A 14322-nucleotide genomic window follows, 5' to 3' on the forward strand; every position below is an offset into this window, starting at 1 on the left:
AAACCAAAGGATGGGACCCTGACACTGCAGTCACCTCAGGCAATGCTGGTTGTTCGCTTTGAACCCCAGCTCCCAGAGTCCTAGTATGACCACAAAATTTGAGGGTTTGTCTCAAGACAGGGCATTTCTACCCCCTGCTTAAAAGGCAAGTATAAAATTACCCATGGAGAAACATTAAAGGTCTGCCAAATGCTATGATTAGTCCTAGACTGTGACCTCTTGGTGCTACTGCTCAGTCCCTGCTACTTTTTTCCAGCTGCCTCTTTTCTCTCTGTACTTAGACTGTCCTGGGCGCATGGACTGTGTCCTGTATGCGCACTCACCGTACTCCACCTTGGTTTGCAACAAGGGCGTTTTGTGATTAGGAAGAGGTTTCCTGCACTTATATTGCTTTAAAAACCTACAATTTTCAAGCCAATGCCATATTCCCAGAACAGCTGAGTCAGCAGTATTGCTGTCATGAGCCAGCTCTGCTCTCCTGCTGAAGTGGCAGCAAAATGTAAATTATCTGCTGGAATAATGATTCAGGATCGGGTAATCAGAGGCTGCTGGATAATTGCACAAACATATCCACATTCAACTCAGCAGCAATCGCCTCTCCAGAGACAGTTCCTTTGGCAAACGGCTGCCTTGGTCAGCCAGAGGCCAACTCGGGACACAGCTCCCAGGGTGAAAGGATTCTCGACATCAGGCACGTGCAGAAGCAGGACCCGAATCAGAGGAGAGCCCAGAATCCATCCCATCTCACAGGCACGAGCAGCTCAGCCCTGTAGGAGATCTCCAACCCAACACAAATTAATGACACTGGTCCTCAAAGAAGGGGCAGCAGGAGGCACTGGCAACTTATGAAGTGAGGAGGAAATTAGTCTTTACTAGGGTGTTATTTCTTATGGGAAAGAGCAAGTTACCCAGTGGGTGCTGCCTGAGGGGTGCAGGAAAGCCACGCAGGGAAGCCAAAGCGGAATAAGCGAAGAAAATGTTCCCTTAACAGTCCTAAACAGCACAGGTTAAAAACAAGAAACACATGTCAGACTGCAACCAGAGAGCAGCTGAGCAGTTCCAGCTCTCGGCTCAGCTGAGTGGGCGCAGAGCTCCCCTGGGAGTGCAAGGGAAGCTAATGAGGAGGTGTCAGCAATTAGAGAGAGCCCAGCCTCCCCTGGGGCTTCCAGGTTTAACACAGAGCAGCATGAGCAAAGATCTGGCTTAGTGATGGGAGGAAGTGTGAGAGGCTGACAGAGGCTCAAAGATGCGCGGGGGATGCAGACGGACGTGCACTGCCTAGATGGGATTTCAAAGGCTGAGGTGATGGCACCCACTCACTTGGTCACCCTTTTGACCTGTGGTCAAGATGGAGCAGGGTGCATTGTAGCAGGAGCCCAGCCAACTCAGACAGAAGATTTGGGGGAACCTTCATTAAATCTAGTAAACACGACCCAGCAACGTGCCAGTGAGTCCCAGCTGATATGAAGCTTGGTCTTCAGTGCCTCTGTTGTCCCATAGTTAGTCTGACCCTTGCACTGAGGCTTCTTCAGTGCTGTGAAAATAACCTGGACAAAAAGGATACGTGTATAATATTTCCTCCTCGGTTGTAAAAAGCTCTGAATAGAGTTGGCACAAACAGTAATTGTTCTGTTTAACTGAACGCACCCAAAAAAATACACCTGGGGAGCTGGATTGGGTCTTGGAAATAGATGTCCCATGTCACCTTCAGAAAAAAAAAAAAACCCACTTGGCTATCTGTACCACAGATCTCAACCTGCAATGCAAACTGGAAGTTTAAAAAAATATCATTTCTTCAAAAAGCAGGAAAAACAGTCTCTTAATGTGTGTTTACAGAGCACCTAACAGCCCTGTAGCTAATACAGATGAGGCACACAAAAAGAAACCCTTTAATTCTGTGACACAAGCCCTCAGGGATTTCCTTCTCTTCGCTCTTCCCCGAGTTTCCATGTGCCTTACTTGAAGGGAACTCATACTAGCTAAAACAGAACAAGCCTGGCTCATAAATGTAGTCTGAGGTTGGCGAAATTGCAAGTTTAGAAAGAAGAAAAGCCACTAAAGTATTAAATCAATTCTTCTATTTAAGAGTAAAAGCTCTATGAGAGTAATTTATTTAGAAATGATTTGAACTGGGGATTTCCATTCATTAGTTGTGCTCTATCATGACAACCTGAGAAGAAAATCAATAGGAACAACCTTTGCGTTGGCGACTTAATAGTTTCTTGTGATAATATAGGGTCATTACTGCATTCAGCGTGACTAAAATTAGATTGTCAGACTATTATGGAGGAGAGAATAACGCCTCCTATTTTAATGATGATAGGAACGCTTTATGGCGTGAGCCATTAACTGCAGGAGAGCACAGGTCAAAAGGGTGTCCCTGTACAGCACGTGGGGCCAAGCTTCACATGAAGCCAGAAGAGCTATATGCTGGTTGATTAACACTGAAAAGGAGTGGAGAAAGGGCTTTTTTTATTAGTTCAGCTCATTATGAATCTCCACTAACCGCCCTTTCCCTTGGCATCAGCTCTTCCAGCATTCACTGAGAGCAAGTGGTCAGGATTACCCTTTTGTTCACTGCAGATGCCCCATCTGGGCCACAGGCAGGTTTTCCACGTCCTTTACTTGTCCTTAGACGTGAGTCACCTGCTTCATGGAGAGCTACCAACTTTTGCATCCCACAGCTCTCTGTGGGCCCAACCCAAAGCTGACCCAAACCTTTTTTCTCCTTTGCCAGAGCAGAACCTGCAGAGCAGCTTCTTCAGCTGCTTCTAGTTAACATCTAGAATAAAAATTGCAAGGGATTGAGGTCTCCATTATTTGTGTTACACTTGGGCTAGAGACTGTAATAACGTGATAAGGTAATGACCGAGAGTGCCCTTGCTTAGCTCAGGACCCTACGGCCAAGGGGATGGCAAGGGAAAAGTAGGAGAAGAGGGACAGCAGGGTACCTACCACTCTTCCCTGGAATCCTGTCTCATCTCCACGAACTGGGGGGAAACCTATTTCCACCCTGCAGCCATTTGGCAGAGCCAAAAGGAGGGACCAGGTGTCCCACGTCCTGGTTGAACAGCCAGTCCGATGGAGGGTGCAGCTCTCAGAACAATGTCCTGCTTTGGCGTGAGACCAGCTCCTTTGTCACCAAGTCCACTGTTTTGCAAAATCTGTATAGCTAAACTCACACAGCTCCTGGGGCTTTGCAGCCCCTTCAAAAATATTTCTGTTGAAGAATTGAGACCTTAAACAAGAAAATCCATGAGCTTAAACAGGTTTTTTCGTTTCTGTCATGACTGAGGGAAATGTAAAATAGTTTATATGGTTTCTATTACATGAACTGGTCTTTCTCAATGTCCATTCAATTCAACATGAGTTTGACGCTGAAGGGGCATGAGTTGGTTTATTGGTCCAAATATCTTTATAACACAATCAATGTGGATCCACTTTTCAGAAGACTGGACACTCACCAGTAAAACTGTATAAACAGAACCACCTGGAGGCAAAGTACTCATTGATGTACCACTCTTTACTGAAAGCCCTGACAAAAGAAAACAGAACTACTGCATGCAATCAACAATATGAACCCTGGGCACCAAAATCCATACTCTGTCTGTAACCTAAATGGACCCAGTTTCTTTTTCAAAAGGTGATTATGTATTTGTTATTGACACAACAGTTTAACTGCCAGCATGAGCACAACCAACAGAGAAAAATGATCTGACTTCCGATATTCAGCCTCCCCATAGGTCACACAAAATTGTTTGCACCATTATTTGTGAATACGCTGATATAAATACCCAAATCAATGGCGACAATGAAACAAAAGCTACTTTGTTTCTCTAAACTGAACCGTGAAGGAAATTCAGCTAGATATGGGCATGTATGAATGGGATCCCAGTGCAAGCTGCCTAAATCGGTCCATGCAAACTGTCAGGATTACTACATGCCTGGCGTTATATGCCCATACTTTTCCCTGTCTTACATGGGATTGTGCTCCGTGAATAGTTCTGCTGAAGACAGCAAGACGGTTTCCAGAGCAAAGCATTTTGTGGTGTCACGGCACTGGAGCTTGGCTCCCCGATAGACCACATTCGCAGGCGGATGCCAATGACTCTTCACTGCCGCTGTTCGCTACGTGCCACACATGCAAGCCTGGAAACAAGGAGGGAGGTGACGATCTGCAGCGCAGAAGCCCTCAGCGATGAAAGATTGTAAGTGGTAATTGAGTACAGTGAGCAGTTAGCTCCTGGCAGTGATTTAAGTGACCTTCCTCCTCTGAAGGAGCTTCGGATTTAAGCTCCATGCAGATGAGAGTAATGAAACTCTTCAACCCAAAAAAACTCAGTGGCAATTAAATGTGTTATTCGCTACTCACGCCCGTGCACATGAACAACATAAATGTGTAATGTGGTCTGCATACATATATGCATGTATTCTTTCTGCACTGGTTATATCAACCAGTTTCTCAAGTTAAAATGCAGTGAGAAGGAAAAGAGCAAGTCTTTTCAAAATAAGAAATAACTTGAAGTGAATTATTGTTCTGTGCACCATGGCTTCTCAGCCCTTCGTTAGGCGAACCCAGGCATTTCTGTTGAATAAACATAGAGGTGGACAGTAAGTCCATTGTCAACAGATGGGTCTGGGTGGGAACTGGTGTGTAATGCCATCAGGTGCTGGTGGCTGCTCCTTTGGTGATCCAAATGGAGCTGGACAGGTTCAGGATAAGATGTCAGGCTTAGTGGGGCTTTTCCTTGCTCTGACAGTGTTTTGTACCTTGGCCTACATGGATAAATGCTCGTTTTGTACTTTAGCTAGGAATGGGCGAGCACGTCTAGTTTCAAACCCCATGCGTACTGTGGCATTCACAGTGAATTTCAGCCTTCCCGAGTCATAGAATCATAGAATCATCCAGGTTGGAAGAGACCCTTGGGATCATCGAGTCCAACCATCTACCCTACACTACAAAGTTCTTCCCTATATCATTTCCCCCAACACCACATCTAAACGTCTCTTAAACACATCCAGGGATGGTGACTCAACCACCTCCCTGGGCAGCCTATTCCAATGCCCGACCACTCTTTCTGTGAAAGAAACTCTTTTCTCCTTTGGAGAAACTTTTTTTCTCCTGTGTTTCTGTGAAAGAAACACAGAAAGAAGACACTCTTTCTGTGTCCTGTTAAAAGGAACAAAACAGCGCTTCAGGACAAAAAAAAAAAAAAAATAGGAAAAAGGACAGATTTCAGAAAGGGGGATGCAGCAGGAAATGTGGATGCATCTGATTTTCGGCTGCGCAGGCTGAGAATTTTCTGATGGGGCTTATTTTCTGTCAGTCTGGAGCATCCGTCTTCCAAGATGTTCAAGCCTTGTTCAAGTACACATCTGTGCTGAACAAGGGGGCAGGATGCAGGGGTCCCTCAGTAATGCTGGGCAACTGTTCCCCAGCAGCAGGAACGACGGAGGGAGACCCCATCGTGCTGCGTGCCCAGATACACAACCTGCTGAGAACAAGCCGAGTCAGCCCATACACCTGGCCCTGTTAACAAAAGCCATCCTCACTCCTGATCCGTGAACTGCAATAGAGACACACGAAATGACTCATTGGGCTTGAAAATCTGCATTATGTCACCCCTTCCCAGTAGCCACACTGCTAGTAAGTCTGTGCCCCTAACACACAGTTCAGGCTGCCCTTTACCTAGAGGGAAAAAAATAGAGAAAAAAACTTATTTAAAAACCTTATCTAGAGAAAAAACTGACTAAAAGTTAAAATATCTTGGAGAGAAACATCCAGCTGTCTAGAGAAGGGGATAAAAAAAGTCTTGATCTTTTTTGTACACCAAAGGATGTCTAGGATGAGTTTGAAATGTCCCCAACTCCACCTATATCACTTGTACCTAGTTGAGACTTGGTACTTGCAAAATAGATGCAAAGGCCACTTACGCTGAACACCTGACTTTTATATGGCAAAATTTGAAGTGAGATATCTTCTTTAGAAATGTCTGATCCTGAACCCGCTGGAGTGATGAGTGGATTGACAGTCCATGGGCAGCCCATCCTCTTCTCCTCTTCTGCATCTGCATAAACCAGGGCAGCTGTTCAGAAATTCAAATTGAGCCCTGGTGATTCAAAACCTCCTGAAACCTCTTCTTTCCCCTTTATTTATTTTTCTAGAAAAGATGGCGTAGGGGAGCTACAAATCCAGTTAAATTGCTGAATAGATGCTGTTGCTTACTTTCTAAAGGTGCTTCTCCATTGCCCAAAGCACAAGCACTAAGGAGTAACAGGCAGACCCAGACTGTGTTTGCTGACAGGGTACATTGCTAAGGCTTGTGGCAACACTAGAAGATAATTTAACACTTTTTTTTAAAGCCAAGCCTTTTTTTTTTCTTTTTCTTTTTTTTTTTTTCTTTCATTTTCAGTGGAATGAAGAATTATTCTTGAGGATTAGCATGAGCTGGCTAATAGGCACTGGAACAGAGCTCAGGACATCTGAGTTCCATTTCCTGCTTTATTTGCTAGAAGATTCCCCCTCAAAATCACTTCAGTTCTCTCTCTCTTTGCTTGTCTAGACAGCAGAGCGTTGAAGGCAAGGGCTGCCTCTCCCTGTGGGTGAAATCTGGTCTGGCTGAAATCACTAGCAAAACGCTCACAGGATGCAGCCCTAGCATCACTAAAGGCAACAGCAAAATTCCCGCCGACTTCAGTGGGGCCTGAATTTTACCCCGTGTATTTCCACAGTGCCTAATTTAACAGGGCCTTTATCTCAGCTGGGGGGTGAGATGCCCCTGTAATACAAATAATGGTGTTTATAAAATACCTCTCACGTACGCACAGCACTCTACAATGCGGGGAACGTGACAAAGAACAGAGCTCCTGCCCAGGAAAGCTTCCAGCAGCAAGGCACGAATGGATAAATAATAGGAGAAAATAAGAGCGACAGGTACCACCTAGGCAAAAGAAAAGCAGCGTGTGGTAATTGGCGCTGGAACGCTTCATGGAGCAGCTGCTTTTCAGGAGCCCTCTGAAGGAGGGAAAACGGAGGCTGGGCAAACCTAGAGAGGCTGTTGCAGGCATGTGGGTGGTAAATAAACTGTCTGAGGCTGTAGAGTCGGGTTTAGCCTGGAGTGAAATATTGCAGGCCTTGTGGAAACTCTTAACAATAAGGATTTCTAATGAAAACCTTGACAGACTTTTAATGATACGACCGCTCCTGGGGGTTGTAATAACAAGGTGAAGCTCATAACACTTCGGGCTGTGCTGCCTGGTCAGGGCTGCCAGCTTTCACCCTGACAGATTGAACTTTAGCTGTTCGATCCCCAGACTGAAATGTTGCCAGGACGATATCGCCTCCGCTTCTCCTCAAACATCTACTGTGTGTTTTTCAAATATCATGCAATAGCCGAGGGCAAACAGCATGTGCTTCCCTTCAGCTTTTGTAACACCTCAGACCTCGTTGCAACGAGTAGCGAGAAACCTCCTTGGTGCCGGGCTCAAAACTGTCTCTTCTCTTGCCAGGGGACACTTGAACTGGCTTCAGCTGGACCGCCGGGTGCTGGAACATGACTTCCCCAAAAAGTCAGGACCGGTTGTTTTGTACTTTTGTGTCAGGTAAGTGCGTGATGGCAAGGCCTTCCCGTGGGATACAGCTATGGATGACCTGTTCCCCAGAGGCCAGGAAACAAGGCCGTCGGTTTCTCACGTTGTAGAAACGCCTGTGGACAAACACACACTTTCACAGAGGTTTCTTTTGAGCTCTTTGGCTTTGAAAACTCTTCTCACACAAGTGTAAACAAGTAGTAGCCACACTAACACCCATAGCTGCCCACAGAGGAACCTTCTAGGGGAGCAAGATCAGATGTTATGTCTTTACGTTTTTATTTGTGGGTTTTTGAACTCCTGGAAAGTCCAAGCCGGGTAGGGCTGCAAAACAAAGACCTCTTTCTGCCAGGATAACCAACCTGAGCCAGCCACCTGGAGGGAAAACACTCACTTCCTTACTGGTAAACCATCCGTTTCCTCTGGATTGTGCCCGGGGTGTGCGATATGTCAGGGACAAAATTAATCCCGGTACAGCTCTGTCAGATTTGCCTTCTGGACTCAACCACGTAACGGTGTAATGAATTACCCGCAAACAGCAAATGATGGCATTTTATGGCAGCCAGTTGGCTTCTGCATGTGCACAGAACACATTCATAGACCTGGACCAGACTAGAAAGGTTTTGATGAAGATTACAGAGGTTTGGGAGAATTTCTCTTCATCTGGGAATTTTGCAAGGAGCTGTTAGTGTTTGGAAGCCGTTAGAAGCTGCCAGTGTTCTTGTGTACACAGTGTCTCTGCCTCCAAGGGAGATATTTTCTGAGAAGGCAAATTTGCTCTTGCAGCTTTAAAACACGCAGAGAGGCCAGGGGTTGGGATGGCATATGTACAAAATTAAGTTGAGGGTTTTGACTTACTTTTAATGGATAGCTCATGTTTAGAACTAGTCAGTGCAGTGTTACTGTGTCTTTTTCTGTTAGCCCTTCCACTCCAGTGTTATATTACATCTGACATCACTCTCATTCATTCCATAGTACCCACAAAAAAATGAAGACCTACTTTTGAGTTTCTTCCCCTGAGTGAAGCTTTTTTTTTCCCCCACATAGTGATTGTCATTCATTTAACTTCAATTACAAGGGAAGCTTCTCAAGAGAAGAGACTCTTTGTTCTGTTATGTCCACATATTTGGTGGTGGATAGATCTTAGGACAAATCAAGGCTGAGCAAAGCCCCACGACTCCAGAGCTGGCCTGCTCTCTCTCCCAAGAGAAGACCTTATTCTACGTTTTGGGTGCTTCAAACCATAAGGGTAGATCCAGAGCCGAACATTTCCAGTATATATGATTCAGATCCACCTGCGCTTAGAACTACACAAAACCATTGGTGCTCTTCTGCAAAAGCATTAGACTTTTAGGCAAATTTACAAAAATAAAACAAACTCATTTAACTCTGTTATCAAGCATCTTGCCTAGGGGCCAAATTGAGGAGCCTGTGCTAGGGTAGGGATCCCACGGGAAGCAGGGGAAGCTGTGACTGAAGAAGAGCTTGGTGCAGATTTTAGGAGTGGAACTGCTAAATGTGTGAAAGCCGGTGCTACTGAGCTGCTCTCATATTCATTTCAAAGACCACTCAACAAGCATAAATATTGCCATCTGCATTGTTTTATGAAAGTTGGCAGCACAGGGGAGACAAGTCATTCTAGCAGGATCTTAGCCAAGAGACATCTTAGGACTATGGATCCATATAACACTTAGTAAATGAGTGACCTCTCCTGTTCCGGAATCGTAATCCATCGGGAAAATCCAGAGGGGGAAAAGTCAGCATTCAACGTCTGAAAAGTTGAGTGTGTGAAAACCAGACTGACTATGGGCTTATACTCTTATTTGTGGTGGTAAAGCGTGGATTGTCACAGTGAGTTACAATCTGAATTGGACGGGAAGGCCAGATGCCTCAAGAGTTAGGAATGGGCATTAACTTACCATGGCTTTTCTACTGGTTTTCTTCCCCTGTGGATGTCAGACGCTGGCAAGAAGTTGAAAAAGTTCCTCAGCACTTAGAGAGTTCCCATGTCCATCCCCAAATCTGATCTGAGCAGAAGGCAACTGGAGAAGAAATCGACTCCAGCCAGCTGGCTGAAGTTGGAAAGGCCCCAGGTATCTGTTACCAGCAGTTTCAGTTCTGGCTTGGGAACTAAAGCAAGGGCTGAAGGAATGGTTGTGAAAGGACCCACCCACAGACAGGGTTGTACTTTCATAATCCGAGGGTGCACAGCAGCTTGCAGAGTCATCCGTAGCACGAACAGAATTCTCCCTCTCCCCTGCTGCCGTGAGATGGAAAGCAGAGATAACTAATGCTGTACCATACCTAATTAAAAATGCATTAATTTTTAAGGGACTGGGTGCCCATGGCATTTACTATATCATTGGTAAACGTTTGCCTGTGTTTGCAAATACCTTTCTTGCATTACCTCACCCAATCACTGCAGCTGAGAAAGCTTAGCAGGGTGCTAGGGGTCCTAATTGGGGGGATAGTAATGCAAGTAACTGGATGTGCCAGATGTTCATTACAGAGAAATCTGTTTACTGTATCAGGATTTAGTAATCATGTGGGTTTTTCCCTCTAGTCGACATAAATGTACAATTCAAGCACACGGGGCAACTACTGAAGACATTAAGCTTCAGGCAAGAATTGTAAATGGTAGTTTGTGAAGAGGAGAAGCTACAGAGGAACCATTTTCACCTTTTATGTGACCATCAAATTTGTGTTACCCTTAACATGCCTGCAGCAATGTTGATGGGCAGCATGCCCACCAAAGATGCTGTAGTTTTTAGATTGCTCTAAAAGTACATTTAAAGGAAAGCATGCCTTTTTAAGCAAAGGCTTCTTGGAAGAACCGTACTGAAAATAGGAAGTTTCACAAGCTTTGCAGTGTGAAATTCTCCTCCCTTATTTAAATCTCTGCAGCACTGCTGAAGCTTCATTTTTTGACACACGTTTCCTTGGGGTTTGACGTTGTTGAACATTGATGTCCAGTGTCTTTACTCTCTCCTGTAATCAAAGACCAAAAATTTCACAGCACTGTGTCAAAGGAGGACTTTATAAGGAAGTTCTCAGCATTAGTTCAGAAGAAATTGCTTCTGCCCTTGTGCATTTGCACAGCTAACTGAAGCCTCTCTGTCTTCAGGTTGTCATCTAGTGCTTCTCTGGAAGCTTTCCACAGAGAACAACATAGGAATCTAGGAAGCAATCAGAACTGCTTGGGCAGCTGTGAACTGCCCCATGGCTATTCTCGTGCAATATTGTTTTATGAGTCTCTGCTAATATCCGTTTATATAGCTTTAAAGCCATACATGAAAGCAAGAGGGAGTGCCATGTGTCTCACAGGGGAGGCGGGATATCTAGAGGATGGGAGTGGTATTAGTTCTCATCTTAGAATTAGCTTCCCCCGGTGACTTTCTAAAGCCCTGGTCACTTGGTTGTTGATGAAACTCATTCGCTGCCTCAGAGGGTTTGCAGTGCAACCAAGTCAGATGGGAGTCACAATTAAAGTCCAGAAGAAGCAAAGGATGGGGATCAAGGAAGGAGGGATTGCTTGACTAGCTGATTTTACAGCAGTGTTTTGAGACCAGAAGAGGACAATGAAATTGTACCTCACAACATGAGCTCCACAGCAAATGGCAGAAACCTAAGTGAAGTGTGGAGACCCTGTCAGCAAGGAGCTCAGAGGAAAATAGAGCTAGCGGGGGTTCACTTAAAGGTTGTTATACTTTTGGCAGGGAAGGAAGCATTTTGCTGTGACTCACAGGCGGGAGAAGGAAGGCAAAGTTGCTCCCTTTGTGTAAATCTTTGAGGTAAGAGAGGACCAGAGCATCAACACGCTGTTTGTTCGTGGAAAGCAAGGTTGGCCAGGCTTCGCAGTGAATTCTCGTCCTCAAACAATGGCCTTGTGGGATTAGCAATCCTTAGCTAGGGAACCACAAGCATGGGTCTGATCTCTTTATCTTCTGGATGTTTGTCATGCTGTTAATTTATATGAACAAGCTCAGCAAATAAAATTCCCTTCAGTGGTTGATCTTTTCCCAGGAAGGAATATATGTGTTCTCAGGGCAGCTCCACCAGCTAAACAGTGACAACTCACTGCAGAAGTCATCACACTAAATCAGAACATCTCTCATGTGGAAAGGCTTTTCTTTCAGAAAGGCATGGAAAAAATGTGAAATAAATCCTCAATATTCAAATACACCGTGGGGCAGAGCTTGTATCTATGGCCCGGCAGTATTCCCACAAAGGAATGCCTGTGTCCAGCAACGTCTGGCATGCGTTCATACGTACTGGGTAGGCTGAAGTCAGCATGGGAGCCGTGGGGGCTCAGGACTCTCAATATTGAGGCCAGATGTTTTGCCAGGTTACCACAGTTACTACAGAACAAAGTGGCCTTAAATAAGAGACCGGCATTGAAACACAGAGTGCAAACCTCATGCATGTCACTGCTTCCTCTGACCCGAAGCAAGACAGCTCTGTGTGCACCGGTGGTGGTCCAGGTGCAAGGCAGGTGGGACAGATGTCTGAGATGGGACCCACCACACCAAACCTGAGATGTTTACACAGTAGACGGTCCTATGTCAGGGCTAATTAGTGCAGCCTCCCTGTATAAACACTGGAAACAGACAGGCACTTTTCAGGAAAAATTTATCCGACTTACTTTAGATGGCTGCTTTGGAACTCAGTAAGTTCAGTCTAAAATAGCCGTGTCTCTTCTCTGACCTCAGACCCCTTCTCAGATGTAGGCATCTACATCATAGCTACCTCTTTTCACTTGACCAATCCCCTCTGTGTGCATCAAGGGCAGCCTATACATTCAGAGTTTCAAACAGGGCTGGCGCAGCCAGGGTTGAGGAGGCATTTCCCAGCTACAAGGCTTTGCAGAATTGGACCAGATTTCAGCTGCTAATGAGGCCTTATGCTATTTTAGTTTTTTCAGCCCTCCTTTATACCCAATCTTTAAACCTGTATTCCATGAGAAAAAGACTAATGTTAAAAATAGAAGAAGCAGGAGACCATTTGGAAACAGCTGACCCTGGAGGGAAGAGAGACAGTGGTTGCTAATATGGGTTGTTCATAGGGCTAGGTGGACCTTACACCCTGTTGCTGAAATACGTTGCTGCCTCCCCCACTGGCCAGAGGACACATATGGGGTGCAGATTCATGGCAACCTGCTCCCAACTTGCCGGACTCACTCACGTGGTGATCCCAGCACTCCACGGCTGTGCGTGCCATTCATTTCCACTCAGCTTTGCGTCTCTCTGAGAAATTAGATTTGCGGGGGGTGGTGATGACAGCAGCCTGCTAGGGCAGGAAGAGCGGAATAGAACCACACTAAATTAACCAGAGCAATTTATTTGTCTCACATATAAAGGGCTGTGTTTCTCCATCCACAGTTTTGCCCACTGGAGAGGATATGTGGCACTCCACCGCTCCAGGCAGGGAATGAGGCATCACCAGCTCCTATCTCTCCGCTCCGAGGAGGGAGAAAGAGCAGACCTCTCTCTGCCCTGTGCTGAGACAGGGGTTCCCATGAACTGGGGGGAGACACCTGAGTAGATTATCAAATACATCAATTTTGCAGCCAGGGAAGAGGGAGAGAAGTAGCAGAGTTTGCTCTCACCCATGGATATGCTTCATCTCACCTGCTAGTACCCAGGAGAAAATGCTGGGAAAAAATCATAGAATCATAGAATCATAGAATGGTTAGAGTTGGAAGGGACCTTAAAGATCATCGAGTTCCAACTCCCCTGCCATAGGCAGGGACACCTCCCACTAGAGCAGGTTGCTCAAAGCCCCATCCAGCCTGGCCTTCAACACCTCCAGGGATGGGGCAGCCACAACTTCTCTGGGCAACCTGTTCCAGTGCTTCACCACCCTCACAGTAAAGAATTTCCTCCTAATATCTAATCTAAATCTCCCCTCTTCCAATTTAAAACCATTATCCCTTGTCCTGTCACTACATTTCCTGACAAAGAGTCCCTCTCCAGCTCTCCTGCAGGCTCCCTTCAGCTATTGGAAGGCTGCTATGAGGTCATATATACACAAATTGCTCTGCTCCTCTACTATTCCCTGGCTGGCTGCAGACCCCTCTGCGAGGGGAGCTGCGAGGAGGGTGGTGCTGGACCCCACTTTACCATCCCAAGAGAGTTCTGGGAACTGGTCCGAGATGTTTCAGCTCCTTGGGGTGCTCCATCCTCCTCCTCCTGGCAAGCTGTCTCTTCTCTGAGCTCCTTCCAGCTGTGCCTATCAGCACTGAGCTCGCAACTCCCCACACCAAGCTCTCAGGCAGTTTGTACTACGTATAAGGGAGATGAAGAGACATCTCCCACTCACATGGTATCTCTACAGCTCCATGCACTGCTGGGGTGTTGTAGAAACAACAGCAAAAATCAGAATATTAAACCCATACAGGCAACCCAGTCCAACCAAGCTGCTTTCAGGGGTTCCAATGATCTGGTCTGTCTATAAAGTCTGGCAAAGCCATGCCACAGCCCAGATCTCTTTGTACAGAGTGTGTTTTGCTGGGTGATGTGCATCAGCTGTGTGTTCCCTAGGCGGGAAGATCCCAAAAGCCAGCAAACCCCTGCAAACCCCCCTCCTCCCCTCCAACCACAGTGTATAAATACAGCCCCCCAGACCTTGTTTGTGTGGGAAGACAATTTATCGCCGCCTTCTCAGCGTGGCCCCCTGCTCTGTTCACCAGAGGGGGGGGAAGGTGTAATAAATTGCCTGCGGGGAGGCTTTGCT

At 46.0% G+C, this 14322-nt stretch overlaps 1 protein-coding gene across 1 annotated transcript in view; it reads left to right on the forward strand.

Annotated features, from left to right (window-relative positions):
* FRMD4A (FERM domain containing 4A) overlaps positions 1-14322 on the forward strand; it is a 213325-nt gene that overhangs the window by 113514 nt on the left and 85489 nt on the right. The window contains exon 4 of the mRNA XM_074161740.1: positions 7510-7602. Coding sequence (XP_074017841.1) covers positions 7510-7602 — 93 coding nt within the window. The remainder of the gene's footprint in view (positions 1-7509; positions 7603-14322) is intronic.

This window comes from Numenius arquata, chromosome 2 (genome assembly GCF_964106895.1).
Source record: "Numenius arquata chromosome 2, bNumArq3.hap1.1, whole genome shotgun sequence".
NCBI lineage: Eukaryota > Metazoa > Chordata > Aves > Charadriiformes > Scolopacidae > Numenius > Numenius arquata.